This window comes from Dipodomys merriami, unplaced genomic scaffold (genome assembly GCF_024711535.1).
Source record: "Dipodomys merriami isolate MVZ:Mamm:240054 unplaced genomic scaffold, mDipMer1.0.p SCAF_3, whole genome shotgun sequence".
Lineage (NCBI taxonomy): Eukaryota > Metazoa > Chordata > Mammalia > Rodentia > Heteromyidae > Dipodomys > Dipodomys merriami.
Genome location: NW_027204492.1, coordinates 72884483 through 72901324, shown reverse-complemented (window position 1 = coordinate 72901324; position 16842 = coordinate 72884483). Strand labels below are relative to the sequence as shown.

Here is a 16842-nt window from a genome sequence, read left to right as displayed (position 1 = left end):
AAGCAGCTAAGTTGAGTATTTTCTATTACTCTAAGAAATTAGCAGATGTACTTGTAACCATCCATCAAGTAATGTGCATAGTGGCTGGATATCTGCATCGGATCATGTCTATGCATAATCATTGCTGTTTAGGAATTGTGTGGCCTTAGTGTGTGGACTTACAGTCACCTTCATGGTACCTTGACCTCCAGATCCCCTTTCTTAACAAGACAAAGGAGCTTACAAGAGCTTTGATATGGTGTCTGAGGCGTGTAATAAGAAAGAAGGACAGAAATGTAAAGTCCACTAGCCTGTGGAGGGATCAGGGTCACGACCAGCACACTCTGTGTGTCCGGGGAGAGACTGAAGGGGATGCAGGCTGACTCATCTTTTCTCAGAAGAATATCATATCTCCAGTTTGAACTCACAATAAGTTTTTTCCTATCCTACATAATATTAAGGTAAGTCAAGAGGGGATTGCCACCTGGAAGTGAAATGTAGTGCCAAGACCTCTGGGATTGGAACTGGCAAAGCAATATACTCCAGAGCAAATTAAAAATAAAGTTCTGCCCTTCAACTAGTCAGGGAGTAAGCAAGATATAACTGCGGGTTCAGCCTTCAGGCCCACAGACCTGACAAACACCTTAGACTCCTGCTGGAATTCTGAGGACACAAACCCTCCAGCAAACAAGTTAGCTTCTTCAGGTCTCTACAGAGGTGTGGAGCCTGGGTGAGCTGTCTGGAAGGGAGCAAGGCCCTATGTGCTTTGTCACCTTCCCTGAGGCACTTGTTTTCCAGGAGACCTTGGTCATAGATAGGCCCTGGAATTCACTAAGAAACTAAGAAAGGTACAGGGCAGAGAGAGGGAGCCTAATCACTCAAATGAGCATGTGTATTGCAGGGAGAAGTGCTTGTGTGTGTGTGTGTGTGTGCGCGCGCACGCGCGTGTGCAGAGGCAATTGGGAAATAAATGTGTGAATAAGAGTATCACTGGGTATGAATGGAGATGTATGTATGGAGAGAGTAGAATGTGTACATGTATATGTACTTGTGGCATGCAAGTATAGGGAGAAGTAAGGGTATTCTCAGGATAGGGAGATGTGTGTGTGTGTGTGTGTGTGTGTGTGTGTGTGTGTGTGTGTGTGTGTGTGTGTGTATACAGATGCAGCTCTAGATCCATGGATGAGTAGAGATTTGTGGAGTGATGAAAGAAGCACATGTGTACGAGTGGGATGTATATATTCAGAGCATGTATGGGAAGCATGTATGTGTGTTTATGCATACATGTATATGCATATAGATGGGAGCCTATAGGTGTGTGTGTAGATGTGCATAGTGGATGGATATTTGTAGATGTAGAGGCAGGGATAGGTGTGGGGGTTTAGTATTGGTTCACATGTCAGATGGATGAGTAGGGAGTTTTGCATCAAGGGAGGGAGCATATTGGTTTGTGCTTATGTGAGGAAAGCAAGGGGCAGATGTGTGCATGTATGCAGTTATGTGGGTGTGTGGAGTGGCAGCAGAAGTGGAGAAGGAGTGAAGAAGGATAGGAGTGTGTATGTGTGGGGTGGGTGGAAGGATATTTATGTACATGTAAATGATGTGGAGTTTGAGTGTAGCCATGGCTGTCCAGGGTATAGGTCTTTGTGGGAGATGTCAGTATGGGGATAGAGGAAAAGTGTGATGTACACTCTGTGTACATGGGTATAGATGTGAGTACAGAGCTGTGGGGAGTATACGAGAATGTGTGTACATATTATATATATGCATGTATATGGAAGATGAAAAATGGGGTGTGGATGGGAAGTATACAGTATGTGGATGTGAGGAGGGTTATATGTGTCTATGAACTGGCAGAAGAATGTGTTCATGTGTGAGGGGTCTGTAGTGCGGACCTGGAGTGACACACATTTGCTCCGTGAGGGTGAGTGAGAAAGAACTGTATGCATGGAGAGTGGATGTATGTGGGCTTAAGGGTAAGTGGTCATGGGTGGATCAGTAGGCATAGTGTATAGGTATGGAGTGCTTAGGCATGTGAGGTTGGGGATAGGGGTAAGAATAAAGACACCAAAAACAAAAATTAATGAACCCTACAAAACTCAGTCAAGACAAAGTGTGGGAGGAGAGACTTGGCTTGGGACTTAAACAAATATGTGCAATTTAAACTGAATTTTCAGTGGCATGTACTTGGGTCCAAAGAAAGGGCCTAGGAATATGAGGAATCCCTCATCAGCTGGGTAGGGGTGGTGAGATACAAGCTATGGCTATGGTCCTTAACAATAGCTAGAGAATCGAAGTAACTTGCTTTGAATTCTCCAGCATTTTTTCCTCCCAACTTGAGAAACCAGGCCTTCTTCTAGGCACCTGGCAGGGAATCGTACCTAGCACCCCAACTCGATAGTTGAGGGTGATGACGATGACGTTGCCATAGCTGGCGAGGACACTGCCATCAATCATGTTGCCTGTCCCTTCCATGTAAGAGCCTCCGTGGATGTAAACCATGACAGGCTTAGCACCGCTGTCCCGGATGTCTGTAAGGAGAAGGGGTGAGACACAGGCTGGATAGAATGCCCTTCCTCCCCCACCCCCGCCAGCCCTGGGGGGGGGGGTGGTTGCAAGCAGTAAAGCTATCCCAGGTGCCAGGACACCACTGCCATCTGAGGGAAGGACTCATGAGGTTACTTAGCCCAGAGCTCAAGCTTTGGCCAGAGTCAGTTGAATTCCAATGATATAGAAAATTTTTAATATAAATTTATTATTATGATTAAAGTGATATTTGGAGGGGTTACCATGGCATAAGGCAGGTAATGAGAACAATTTTTTTGGACAATGGTACCCCTTCCTTTGTTTTCCCTCCTCTCATCCCTGCCCATAAGTTGCAAAGTTATTTTTTACATAGTGTATATTGAATACCATGACTGCATTTGTTCACCCTTTCAATGGTATTTTTAAAGACTCAGGTTTTGATTGCCTCCCAACTGAAAGTAACCAGGTGGGCCTAATATAATTAGGTCTAGGTGGTCCACAGCTGGGCTCTGGAGGGGGCAGCAAGAAGAGCATGAACTGGTGGTTTCTTAATGGCATCAGGTGAGTCCCTGCCCTGGGCACCCAGGAGTCCTGGGACCTGACATGGCTTTTGAGAGCAGGGTCTGGGGAGCCCTGAAACCTCCAAGACTAGACCAGTTACATGGAAAAAATGGCCATTGGCAGGAGCTGCCTCCCCCCTGCCCCCCAGTGCAGACAGAGACAAGAGGGGTGGGAATAAGGAATGGCACAGGGAGAGAACGAGGAAGGAGGCGGGAAAAGGGAAGTGAATGGCAGAGGTGGGGTAGGGGAGCCTTACTGATGTAGTGTCTCAGCCACGTGTGCCCATTTGCCCCATTCTCCCTAGGGTGGACTTAAGCAGAAACACTGGGGATGTCCCCCCTCATTAAAAAAAACAACACAGCTTGCTCCCAGTCAGCATTAAGAGAAGATGGATCCTCCCCAGGGGCCATTCAAGGAGGGCCCATCAAGTGACTGCTCCCACGCTCAGGCAGCCTAGTGTCTGGTGTCAGGCCTGGGGCAGTCCAGACAAGGCTCTCAGCCTGATCTACAGGCTCTGCCTGTAGTCTGTCAGTCTGTAAGCTGGACTGTCACACCAACATAGTTCTCCCCATCACCAATGGGCCCCCTGAGTTGGCTGGCCCCTCCAGGGTGGAGTAGGACCAGCGTGTGGAGGTAGAAGGGGGTGTGCTCTCTGTGGAACAAACGAACCTGTTACTCCAAGGAAGAAGGCTGGTCCAACCATCACCCAAGGAGCTTAGGCCATCTACTGATGGCTTTAGCCTGGCACATTAGCCCACAGCCTTTCTGGTCTTGTCCTAAATCTACTGCAGTCCCTGACCTTGGGACCATCTCTCTTTCTGGGAGATGGCTGGGGAGGTTCTAGCCTCTGTCACTGTCTTGTTCCTCCATGCGCCGTCCAGCTGGGCCTCTCCAAGAGACACAGAGGTCTCCTTAACGAAACACCGTCCAGTTTCCTTTGTACTTCTCCAGACCCTCCCCTGCCCTGTTTCCTCTCCACACTCCCTGCTGCTCAGCACAGGCAGGTGCCCATGAACCGTAGAAGACGGGGGGAGGGAGGGGGCTCGGGGCAAGGGAGATGCCCTCCCCATAGCTCTGCTTGTGATCCCTGCTCCTGCCAGCCGTTTCCATCACCCTGGAACTCCCAGTGGCCAACGGACCAAAGACGGAGGAACAGCCCAACGGCCTTGTACAGGAACAGAAACACACCAACGGACGGACGGACAGACAGACAGACGGGGCTTCTCCCCATCGAGAAAGGGGAGGGGCTCTGTGCCATGCACCAGCCGCCGCGCCCTGCAGCCCCCAAATACCTTCATCTTCATCCCCGTCATTATCCGCTAAGTCCTCGCCCTGTTTCTTAGCGCCGGATCCTGGGGACCAGACACGGGGAGACACAACAGCACAGAACAGAGAACAAAACAGAGAGAGAATTCAAAAACAGCATGACTGCAGTGTGGCCCAGCAAGCCAGCTCTGGGCCTGGGCCCAGGACAGGCAGGAGGGATGGCAAGAACTGAGGGAATGGGTGGGCTGAGGCTCAGACCTTCATCAGGATGACGGTGTTGCAGGCCTCTGCTGTGCTGGCCTCCCTGCACCTCCCTGCCCCAACCTCCATGTCCCCAGCAGCCCCTCTCAATCAACTCCCTTCCCAGGTAGGAAGGAGGTAGCAGCAGGTGGGCTAGGGCACAGGGCCAGAGACCCACTCAGCAAGGATTCATTCTGGGCAGTGGGGGGGGGTGGGGAGAGGGACTGCGCAGGTGGACACAGGCAAGTTGAGCTGGAGAGCAGGGGCAGATTCTGAAGATGAGAAGTGACATTGCCAGCACATGTGGATATCAATATGAGATAACTTAGAGCAGAGACACGTACCAGGGGCCCCAGGCCTGAGCTACTGGGACCCAATGCACAGACTTGAGCTAGGCCTCAGCTGACCCTGATTCCCACAGGAGAAAATGGGAGATGAAGTTTACTCTCTGGCCTTCATTGGGGACCCCTGCTCTGATTAATGGCAAATGGGGTTCCTGCCCACAGGAACCAGTCTTGAGAGCAGCAAGCATTGCTCTGAGATGTAGAGAGCCAGGGGGAAGGGAGGGAAGGAAGAAAGGGGAGACAGGGAGGAGGGAAGAGAGAGAGAGAAAGAGAGAGAGAGAGACAGACACAGAGACACAGAGAGAGACAGAGAAGAGACAGAGAGGAGAGAAAGAGATAGGGATAATGGCAATAGTTCCTACCATATACTGAATATTTACCATGTGCCAGGTATTCTGCTTCTGCCCATATTGTTTGATCCTTACACCCCAGGGAGGTAGGTATTATCTTTATTCCTGTTTCACTGATGGGGAAACTGAGGTTCAGAGAGGTCAAGTGACTTGCTCAAGATCACATAGCTAGGAAGTGCTAAAGGTAAGAAGCAAACCCAGGTCTGCTTGACTTCAAAGTCTATGGTCTTTCCACTGTACCATGCCACCTTTTGGGAAGGGGGGAAAGGAAGGGGAGGGGAACAAGTCAATGAGAGAAGAAAGAGGAGTGTGGATGTAGGGGAGGAGTAGAGAGGAAAGCAGAGGGGAGGAGAGAAGAGAGATTAGAAAGAAGAGAGATTAGAAAGAAGAGAGACATTCAAGACCTGGGGTAGGCTGGCATCAATTCTTCCTGTTCTGAGGAGACTAGAAGTATTTAGAATGTCTGTGGAGAGAGAGGGCCTACTGCCTGGATGCTGGATCAGATCATGTGTGGTAATGGAGGTAATTCTGCTGGCATCCCAAGCATTACCCTCTGGCATCCAGGACACCAGATACCCCCCAGCCTGTAGGAAGCAAATAGCCCTGTGTCTCAGCTGTCTTGAGCTCTGATGACTGGATATCCTTCTAGCTCTTAATCAAAACAGGAACTACTCTCCTACTACAAAATGGCTTTTCATCTAAAGCAAGAGCTCAGCTTCGCAGTAGAAACGCCTCCAGCTTCCTGAACTTGCAGTGGCACTCACCGTCTTTAACAGGTTAGTTCAACACCTGCCAGTGGTACCTTCAGAACCCTGATGGGACCCAGACATCATTACCTACATAGTGGACAGCCCACTGAACTGAAAAGAATTACTTGTCCCTACACACTGATTTCTTCCACCTTGATGAGGGTGGGGAGAGAGCAGATCTTCCTCCAGGAAAGTTTTTGCTTCCTGTCCTTCCTTCATGGCTGCACTGGCCCAACCTCCCTTGCACAGATGCCTTTAGCATGGCCCTGTTGAACAATTCCTTGCTGATCTGGGCCTCACCAGGCACCATTGGCAGACACTATGCAAAGCTGCCAAGGGCCATCTCTCCAGACCTATGCATACAAAAGCCCTAATGACCTCTGGGTATGGGTCTCCCCAAAAGAGATTAAGATTTGTAACTGTTCCAAATGGCCAACAGGCCCAGAAGAGGGAACTCAATTGAATAGCTAAATGACCAAATGCCTTCTTCCAATCCTGTCCCCATTTCCCACACTAGCCTTGTGGGGCTTAGGGAAACTAGCTGCTGCTGGTGTTTGTTTGATAGTTTTGCAGTGCTGTAGATAGAAACCAGGGTTTTGCACTCTCTAAGCAAGTGCTCTACTGCTAGAGCCACACTCCTACTCCTTTTGTTTTTAGGGTTTTTGTTTGTTTGTTTTTTGTTTTTTTGTTTTTTTGTGGGGCTTGAACTTTGGGCCTGGACGCTGTCCCTGAGCTCTTCAGCTCCAGGAGAGCGCTCTACCACTTGAGCCACAGTGCCATTTCCAGTTTTCTGATGATTAATTGGAGATAAGAGTCTCATGGACTTTCCTGCCAAGGCTGGCTTTGAACCTCAGATCTCAGCCTTCTGAGTAGCTACGATTACAGGCCTGAGCCACTGGTGCCGAGCTATTTTTTTTTCTGGGTAGAGTCTCAAATTAACTTTGCCTGAGTGAACCTCAGACTGTGATCCTCCTACCTTTGCATCTGGTCTAGCTGATTATAGGCACAGGCCAGCATACCTGACTCCACATGAAGTTTTTTTGTTTGTTTTGCTTTGTGCTAGAACTAGGGCTTAAACTCTGGGCCTAGGTACTGTTCCTTAGCCTCCTCCCTCACTCCCAGGCTGGTGCTCTACCACTTGACCCACAGCTTCAATTCCAGGTTTTTGCTGGATAATTGGAGGTCTCACAAACTTTCCTACCCAGGCTGGCTTTGAACTGGGACCTTCAGATCTCAGCCACCTGAGTTAGCTAGGATTATAGGCATGAGCCACTGGAGCTTGGCTCCCACATGAGTTTTAATAGACTTGGAGCTTCTCCAATACTGGGATTCGCTGTAATTTCTAAATTCTTCCTCTGCCTCACATCCCTCCACATCCCAACAGCACCTAGCCCATGACTTCAGTCATTATTCACAACTGTGACTGGTAAACACTCATACTGAGAGGCAGCTTCCAGTCAGCTCTCTGGCTGGAGTATCAGGGCTGCTCTAGACTCTTACTGGAGCCCTGGGATGTTGTTAATGGTAATGGCATCTACTCTCTTCACCCCAAGACATCACAAAACTCATGGGAGCACATTTAAGAGATACTGTTCTTGAATATATTTATAGGCTAATGGAATTTTCAGACCACAGTTGCCTCCTTCTACCTTCTGATGTGGAAACAGAAGTTCTTAAAAGACTGGCCTCATGTCCTACTGTGAGTTGGAAGCTGAGTTAGGACTCCATCAAGCTTCATGCTCCCAGACCTGCACTCTTCTGGAAGCACCACAGCACCTTGCATTGGAGTGAAAGTCATGCATGGGCTGTCTACTGTGTTTGAAGGTGGGACTGTGTAGGAGAGGACAAAACATTGTCCTTAGGGCATCATGTATCAGTCCATGCTCCAATGTGCATCAAAAGTTCTCAAGGCATGTGTTTAACACATAGATTCCCTATTCTTCCCCCAGAGATTATTCCGCCTCCCACCCTGTCCTGATACTGGGGCTTGAACTCAGGTTCTTGTGCTCTTAGATTGGCTTTCCCCCACACACACTCAAGGCTGATGCTCTACCACTTGAGCCACAGCTTCACTCCTGCCTTTTTACTGCTCCACTGGAGATAAAGAGTCCCATGGATTTTTCTGCCCAGGCTAGCTTTGAACCCCAATCCTCAGGTTCTCAGTCTCCTAAGTAGTTAGAATTACAGGTGTGAGCCCCTGGCCCCTGGCAAGATTAGTAGGGAGCATTCTGTCCCAGGAATGTTGATGGCCCCACTCTGACAACATCAAAGGAAAACAAACTCCAAGCTTGCCAAAGGGTTGTAGGGATCAGGTTGTGATTGTCCACCTGTTCCGTAAGCTATTAATGGTTTCAAGTCGGCCCACTCCAGCCCCATGTCACCATTTTTCTTCCACAGCTGGGAGGTGGGAATGGCCATATGGGAATTGCCTGCATGAGCTACAGTGGAAAGAACATGCCCTGAGGGTCAAGGGGCCCAGGCTTTGGCCCCAGATCTGCTACACAGTAGCAATAGGGCCTTGAGCAGCAACAAGTAACTCCCCTAGGCCCATTTCCTTATTTGTAAATTTGGGATACTGATCCCTGCCTTATTTGCTTCTAAAGGTATGGGACGGATTTGGAGATAGATATAAGAATGTTTTGCAGGAAAAAAAAAAGATATTCAGGCAGGAAGTACCACTATACAGAGGAATAAATTCCTCTTGGCAAGAGGATAAATTTAAAATTTGCCACCAGAGATCCATGAATTCTGCCACCAGAGCAGCTAGGATCTGGCCAGAGGCAGGGACTGGGTGTACATGTGGAAGGAAAAACAGACTCTGTACATGTGTTTGTTCTAAGGTTCCTGGGAGAGTTGAGTCTAGACTGTCAACCTAGGACAGGGCAGTGTCTTGTGGTATTGCTCCCTGAGGGAGAGAACAGAGCCTCTGACTCTGCTTTGGTTGCCTAAAGTTTTTCCTGAGGTGTCATCAGGAGAGCCACTGGCTCTGATTTTGGCCCACACATTAGGATGGAATTTGGAGCTGGTAAGATTGGAGGCAATAGAGTTGCTGCTTCTGCTCTGAACCTGACTTAGGCCACTGAAACTTCCCTATAAAGCAGCCAAGGCCCTCTGATGAGGTGAACGTTATGCTTGCTCACCGCCCCCTGAACCTGGGCTTCTTGAAGGAAGGCTGGGTCTTCAGGGGTAAGGGCAGGTGGGCAGGCAGCCCTCCCTCTCTCTCTCTCTCCCTCCCCGCCAGCTCGCTACCTACCTCCTTTCCTACAAATTTTCTTGTTGGGCTTTCGGGCGCATTCCTTGGAAATCCGCTTTACTGTAAAATGAATAAAAAACTAAAAAATAACAGGAGGCCTCTGCCCAGGGGCATGCACCCCACCCCCACCCCCAGGCCCCAAGAGCTGAGCTGCTCTGCAGTCGGCACATGGCAGAGAGCCTGTCCCACCATCTCCTTTGTTTGTCACTTACCTTAATGTGACCCCCGCCCCCGCGGGAGGAGGCATCAGCTAGTGAAGAGGAGGCACCTAAGCTTTGCCCACTTGTCTTGCCCCCCCAAGTCCCCCACCACACACACCCAGCTTGCTCAGCCACACACACCTACCACCTTTTGAAGCAGGTGGCGTGGCAATGGGGTGGGGGGTGGGGCCTGGTGGAGCCAGCATCCTCCCGCGGGGCAGCTGCCAGCAGAGACCCATACTCCCCAGGGCACCCCCTTCCAGCACTGGACCTAGACCTGTCAAAGCTCCCAGGCCTGGCCAGTCCCCTCCTGGCAACAGTGTCACTCACACATGGGAGCTCGGACAATGCTGGGAGAGGGAAGAACAGGGAGGGGAGAGGGGAGGCCGAGCAGAGTGATGGTTAGAAGCAGTTTCACAGACAGACAGACTCATGCTGCAGGGCACACAACCACATGCAAGCCACAAACACAGCAGGGCAGGCGGGAGGCAGGGAGGGTACAATGCCTGGCCATAGCACTCACCATCCTCCGTGGGCACATAGACATTCAGGTAGAGGCAGTCTTCATTAGGCTCCTGGATGTAAGTGGCGACGATATCCAGGTTGGCAGTGAACCACACTGGCAGCATGACTTCGGGCACAGCTGTGTGGATGTTCTGGGGGCACACTGGGGGAAAGTGTGTGGCGTTCCGAATGCCTGACCACGATGGGGGTGGTTCAGGGGGCAGGAAACGTTTCTCGCCGATTGGGGGAGCTGCGTAGGGCACCCCCAAGTATTGATCCACAGGCCCCAGGATCTCACTGGGCAATGGCACCCGGGCACCCCTTAGCTTCCCAAAGTGAGTATTGACCGTGGGTGCTGGGGTCTGGGTACTGGCCCTCAGCACTAAACTGAGAAACCACAGACTGAGGCACAGGCTCCGGCCAACTGTGGGCGTGGGGCTCAGGGACAGCGAGGGCGGGCCAAGCCGCAGCCACATGTTCCGGGCAGGGGGACTGGCAGGAGAGGCAGACTCCAGGGTCAGTCACAGCATCAGCCCAATAGGCAGCCCCTTCATGGCCACACTGACTTGAACCTCAAAACTGAGCTCTCGGGGGACACCTACAGGTGCCCAGCAACGTAGAGAGCAGGTCGTCCAAGCACCACCGCTTCCAAAGGGGACTCCCTCAGGGCCAGACAGGCCTGTGGAAAGAGGGAGGCATGTGTCATCCGAGAGTGTCTGAGGGCTGCAGAGTGGGTCTTGGGTGGGTGGGTGGGCAAGTGGGGGCAGCTCTACTGAGCTTGGCCTATGCTCCTATAATTGAAGAGGTATCACGAACCATGTTCCAGGGGACTCCCAGGTGATCCACAGCCTGTCAGAACCATTCTATATGCATGGCATAGGTAGAAATTCTAAGGAGATGAACAGAGTGACAGTTGTCACTACTCCAAGTTCACAGTCAGGTTCAACTCCACAGCCAATGGAGTTTGCCAGGGACTGCTGGAGCTATAGTAGCAAGGCATGGTGGTGTTGGAGAGAGCTGGAAATGGAACTCAGGTCCCTGGACATGCTGTGTGAACACTGAACTGTCTAGCCCTTGAGACCTGGTAACCCCACACAGGGATCTCCACATCAGAAGATGGGAAGATGGTCAACTCATTCTAGGACATGAACTCATAAGGAGAGGCAGCAGATAAGTGGTAGATGCCACTGAGACCCCTTCATCCTCAGGCAAGAACAGGGTATGACAGCCATCTACTAGAATACCCATATCCTTTATGGACATTGCTCCTAAGTCTTCATCCAAACCCTTAAGCCCTGGTCCTTTCTGCTGCCTCTCTCTTCATTCATACCCAATGCCAGAACCCATTCTGTGGAGCATGCTAGGCATTTTGGATGCTAGTCCAGTGTAAAATAAACAACGGACTGTGGGCATACACACTCAAAGACTCATAGTGGGGGAAAACTCACAAAGACTCAAAAAGGCAGTGAGAGAGACCAAGCCAGCATCGTGGACACTACCATATTCACGCACACAGACATGCATTCCAAACCCACAGAGATCCCTTGATATAGTCCCACATTCTGAGACAGCACCCCACACAGCCAAAGCTTCACAGAGTGAAATATTCAGACACACATACAGAGACTTACTCAAAAAAAAAATCACTCATACCCGCATAGGTAAATATCCAGACACATGCAGCATAATGGTGACACATAGGTGGAGACAGAAACAGAAATAGCAACACAGACACACAGGCCTTCTGACACAGTTAAACAGTCAACACATACACACAGGTACACACAGACAGTCCTGCATGGACATCCACGCATGCACATGTGCGCGCGCGCGCACACACACACACACACACACACACACACACACACACACACACATTTCCTTTTCACCCCATTTCTCCCACCTTCTGAGATTGCAGGCCTGCTCCTTTAAGAAGTAGCTGAAGGGGTGGGGGAGGGAGATGGGAACGCCCGGCAATCGGCCACCACAAGAGGGGAATGAGAATATGTGTATGTGTGTGTGCATGTGTGTGTATGAGTGACAATGGAAGAGGAGGAGGAGGAGGAAGAAAAAGGGGAGAGAGAGACAGAGAGAAAGAGAAAGGAGGAGGAGGGGAAGAGGAAGAGGAAGGAGGAGGAGGAAGAGGAAGAGGAAGGAGAAGAAGAAGAAGAAGAAGAAGAAGAAGAAGAAGAAGAAGAAGAAGAAGAAGAAGAAGAAGAAGAAGAAGAAGAAGAAGAAGAAGAAGAAGAAGAAGAAAAGAAGAGGAGGAGGATGAGGAGGAGGAGGACGAGGAGGAGGAGGAGAAGCAGCAGCAACGGCGGCAGCAGTGGTGGCGACAGAGGAGGAGGAAGAAGAAAGAGAGAAGAGGAGGGTGGACAAAGTGACTAAAAGGGTGGGAGATCAGAGGAAATGGGGAGCTAAGCATGGGGGGGAAGATCCCAGACACTGCCCAGAATGCATCCTGCTGGAGGGGAGGAGGGGAAGGGGAAGGAAGGGGTAGGAGTAGGGAGGTGGGGCAGGAGGGAGTGGGTGGGTGTGTATATGGGGGGGGATAGTCCGCAGCTGAGTTCACACAATCCCCCCATTCACCATCTCCATGGCAACCCTGGGGCACAGACCGCTCATTCACACGGCTTCCCTGCCAGCAACCCCCCCCCCCAATTAACCCCCTCGGTGCTGCTCCCACCTCACAAATTCCATTAACCCTTTCAAGATGCCTCCCTCTCCAGTAACCCTTCGGCGCCAAATGCCAAATTCCCCTTTGAGTCAATTTCCTGCAGCCCTTCCCCCATAAATACCTAGACAAGCGGACCGACCCCCAAATGCCCTCTGTACCCTAAAACCCACTGTAGGATCCCAAGGCCAAGATCTCCGTTCCAGTCCAACTAGCATTTGGGAAAAGACAACGGGAAATAGCAATGCTGGGATGAAAATGACATCTGGGGGGCACTTGGGGGGGGCAGGAGCTGGTATTGGGAGCACCAGGCAAGGGGCATTGTGTAGGAATGGAGTACTATTGAGAACTGCAGTGTTGGGGACTATGAGGAATCGGAACTGTATTGGGGGATGGAGTTGCACCGGAATGGGGAGGATAGAATAAAGGCCTCCATTGGGTGGGGGGGCTGCAGAGTGTGGGGGAAGGAACCTGGCTAGGAGATGCTATGAGGGAAGGGGGATGGGGCTGCACTGCAGGGGAGGGGGGACTGGCAACATGCAATACAGGAATGGGGCTAGGGGCCTGGATAAGGGTATTTTGGTGAGCATGCGGGCTGGGCTGTAGAAACAGAGGGACCACGGATGGGAGGATAATAGAGATGCGGGATTTAGGAAGGAGGTAGAAGAGGGAAACGAAGCAAAGAGACATTGGAGGGTCAGGGGTGCCTATGGAGAACGCAGTGTTGAAAGGAATGGGAGCTACTGGTTGGAGGATGGTGGAGTCCGGGATTGGGAGGGGACAGGATGGGGGGCAAGGGATGGCCAGCTAGAAAATGAGAGACTGGGGGTGGGGGCAGGCGGCCTCACCTGTTCCCTGGGCTGCTGTGAGGGACTGAACCGCGCCACGGACCACCCATATCGCCTCCAGGCCAAGGGCTCCGCACCCGAATCCCGAGATCAGCTCTCCGGCAGCCTGGCTGCTGTGCCCGCGCACTGAGGGGGCGCGCTGCGCGTGCCCGGACACAGGGGGGGCGCGGTCCCTGCCATTAACTCCTTTTGTGCCAAAGATGGCTCAAGTCCTGGGGCATGGCCCAATTTCCCCCCCCCCCCCACCTCATGCTCAGGCAGGCTCTGCTCACACTCTTCCTCTCCCTTATAAGTGAACACACCTCAAATTGCAAGCTATCAGACAGGTGTTCTTCCAGGGCAGCTAATCTAAATGTTTCTCACAAAGCAGGAGACCTTGACACAAAGGAAGAAACTGAGGCACTGCATGCAGAATCCCCCAGTCACACGCAATAGATGTCTCCAGCTCATCCAGCGTCCCTCACCTCTCTTCAGCTGCAGCACTACCCAGGCAGCAACCAACCACCAATGGGGCCACTGTCCCCTGATCCTGTCAATCTCCCAAAGGTCAATGTTGTTTCTTTCTCTTGCCATGTCTGTTGGGGCAGGTCAGATTTGAGACTTCAGCATGATGCCAAGCTGTCTGCCCATTTTAGCCTCTACCTGTCCTGCACTCAAACCTGGTGTCATTGTCTGCTTCCATATGTAGTGTGCCTATCTGGTTAGCACAGTACCTTCCAACCTCCTCCAAACACCCTTTATCCCAGTCAAGCTTTTACCCCCATGATCCACTGAGTATGTCAGGCCACAGTCAAGTGAGAAAATATTTGAGTTGTGTTGGCATTTGCCATGTCAGGGAGCTCTTCCTCATATTGCAACTCAGGAACTTGGTAAATCCCAGACACACAGGAGGGTTTTATCGATGGACCTTGAAGGATTTTTATTTTTATAACTTGGGTATTGATTGATTGGTACTCCTAGTTTTATCAGCACATGTGGTACTTCATGATAAGAGTGCAACTATTGTTTGGACAATGCCTCTAAGTTGTCAAATCTTCCTGTACCATGCAGCCATTGGGCTGGAACTGGGCTTCTTCCAGCCCCAGCTAGGCAGACCAGGAGACTCCACTGCTTTATGAGCAGTTGGCTCTTCTTCATAATCTTGGATCTAGGGCCCAAGGCAGAATGCAAAGGAGGATGAGAATGACCTAGCCCCAGGTCCAAATATGACTCTGGAGGAAGTTTGGAAGTTTCTCTACTGTAAAATGGGAGTGAGCAACAGTCACCCTGGGTAACTGCCAAGGTGGGTCATGTGAAAGGAAACAGTTCCTCCTACAGCCACCTATTCTATGATGGCAAGTACCAATGGAGTGCAATTTCTCAACCCAGAAATGACTCTCTGGAAGTCCTCTAGCTTATGAAAGGATGCCACTCATTGCCTTACTAGGATCACATGAGACAGCAAACAAATGGTAGGCTGGATGTCAGTCATTTCCCCACCCCAGCCTGTTCCAGGCCCATCTTCTGGGCTGTTGTAGAGGAAAATGGGATTCCATTGATTCCTCCCCCTCCCCCAGGCTTAATGGCCCATCCCCAATCCCATCAGTAAGTCTCCCATGGAGAAGACAGTAAAGGAGCTGAACAGTTTAGCTGGGAGGTAAGCTGTGCCCCTAAGAGATGTTGCCTGGGAGCAGGGAAGAGAGCATAGCAATCCAATCAGACCTAAGATATGTAGGGGAGCCTAGTGCTGGTGGCTCACACTTATAATCCTTGCTACTCAGGAGGCTAAGATCTGAGGACAGTGGTTGATGCCTTCCCAAGCAGACAACTCTTGAGAGATTTATCTCCAATCAGAAAAATGCCAGAAGCAGAGGTGTGGTTCAAACAGTATACTGCCATCCATAAGCGGATGTGAGCCAAGTGAGAGTGTGAGGCCCTGAGTTCAAGCCTCAGTTAGTAGCATTAAAAAATAAATAACTGTAGGGGGTAGAAGATAAGTAGGGAAGATGATCTGGAAGCATGAAGGCTCTGACTTGTTGGTACAGCTCCCAGTATCTCCCAAGAGACGACCCTTCCCCAACACGCAGACTCACACACTCCCTTTGCAAAGCTCTGTGTATTGGGTGCAACAGCTCTGGAGTCTCTATAAATAATATACAAAAACCCAACAGCTCAATATTTCACATTAACAAAAATACTAAAAATTCATTAAAAATGGAGCCTGAGGGAAGAGCCCCAACCACTACTGGTGCTAGCCCACGAAAAGGACTGGGAATTAAGAGGAAAAGGGTATTTAGGGCTACATCCAGTGCACAAGTAGTTCCTCCACGTGGCTCAGTAGCGTCCAAATATGTTGGTACTGGGTTGTGGCTGGGTATCTGTGGAAAATCAGAGATCATCAGGGGTGGCAGATCAAATATGCTTATGGCTATGCAAGAGAAAAGCTAGTTAGGTGGGAAGGGAAGCAGAGGGAAGGGAAGGAGAAGGGGAAAGGGAAAAAGAGGAAGGGAAACATCTTCTCTTACAACCTAGGCCTGAAGCCAGCACCTCTGCTACATTTGTTACCCCATGCTCCACTTATTCCCCACGGTTTTCCTTGGAAAGGAAGACAAGGCTTACTGGAGAGCTGTTGTTGGAGTTGCCGGACCAAAGCTGCTGTTTGTTGCTGCTGTTGAGTCTGTTGAAGCCCCTGGCGCTGGAACTGAGGCAGAGAAATGTAGATGATGGGATTCTTACCCTTTCATCGCCTTCCTGATCCTTACCTCCCAATCCTTTATAAACTACCATGCGTAGCATTTCACTATTATTCCATCGCACACTATCCCCAACCTAGCTCATTGGCTGTATGCCCAGTCTGGGCAAGCTGTCCCTGAGTCTGGAGCTGTAATCCAGCAGCTACCTGGGGCTGTGACTGGGGCTGAGGTTGAGGAGGTGCCGCCTGTTGTTGTTGCTGCTGCTGGTGTGGTTGTTGTGGTGGTGGTGGTTGTTGCTGCTGCTGCTGTTGCTGCTGCTGCTGTTGCTGCTGCTGCTGTTGCTGCTGCTATGAGGATACAAGATACTTCTAATGAGAGTAAGGGAGCTGTGACTCCCTTGGAAGGATGAGGGCAGGAAGGGAGAGTAAGCTGGGCCCAAGAGGACAAGGAGGAAACTCTGGATCCCCATCTACCTTTGTCAGATTACTACAGAGGAAGAAAGTAAACCTACTATATACCCAGCAGTGTCCATTCGCACACTCTGTTCCTCAGGAAACAACAACAAAAACAGTACCACCACGGGCCAACCACATGGCTGGGTACTCAGCATACTACCTCATTTAATCTTGGTGATAATGGAGAAAGAATTTGTCCTTCCCTCCCTCCTTGGGCTCCT

The 16842-nt window shown here is 50.6% G+C and overlaps 2 protein-coding genes across 10 annotated transcripts in view; both read right to left on the bottom strand.

Annotated features, from left to right (window-relative positions):
- The window catches only part of Nlgn3 (neuroligin 3), a 32125-nt gene extending 18514 nt beyond the window's left edge, over window positions 1-13611 (bottom strand). Inside the window, exons 1-5 of one of the 4 annotated variants that reach the window (XM_070040290.1) lie at window positions 13495-13589; window positions 9992-10651; window positions 9269-9328; window positions 4359-4418; window positions 2361-2510 (exon numbers count right to left, since the gene is read on the bottom strand). In XM_070040290.1, coding sequence (XP_069896391.1) covers window positions 2361-2510; window positions 4359-4418; window positions 9269-9328; window positions 9992-10448 — 727 coding nt within the window. In that variant the 5' untranslated portion in view covers window positions 10449-10651; window positions 13495-13589. Of the gene's footprint in view, window positions 1-2360; window positions 2511-4358; window positions 4419-9268; window positions 9329-9991; window positions 10652-11875; window positions 12338-13494 lie in introns of those variants that run through there. The other 3 variants (XM_070040291.1, XM_070040292.1, XM_070040293.1) reach the window with 3 other exon arrangements.
- A 1963-nt stretch (window positions 13612-15574) lies between these two features.
- Med12 (mediator complex subunit 12) overlaps window positions 15575-16842 on the bottom strand; it is a 29912-nt gene continuing 28644 nt past the window's right edge. For 5 of the 6 annotated variants that reach the window (XM_070040284.1, XM_070040288.1, XM_070040286.1 and 2 more), the window contains 3 exons: window positions 16373-16513; window positions 16093-16174; window positions 15575-15851 (listed from right to left, as the gene is read on the bottom strand). In XM_070040284.1, coding sequence (XP_069896385.1) covers window positions 15808-15851; window positions 16093-16174; window positions 16373-16513 — 267 coding nt within the window. In that variant the 3' untranslated portion in view covers window positions 15575-15807. The remainder of the gene's footprint in view (window positions 15852-16092; window positions 16175-16372; window positions 16514-16842) is intronic. The other variant, XM_070040285.1, reaches the window with a different exon arrangement.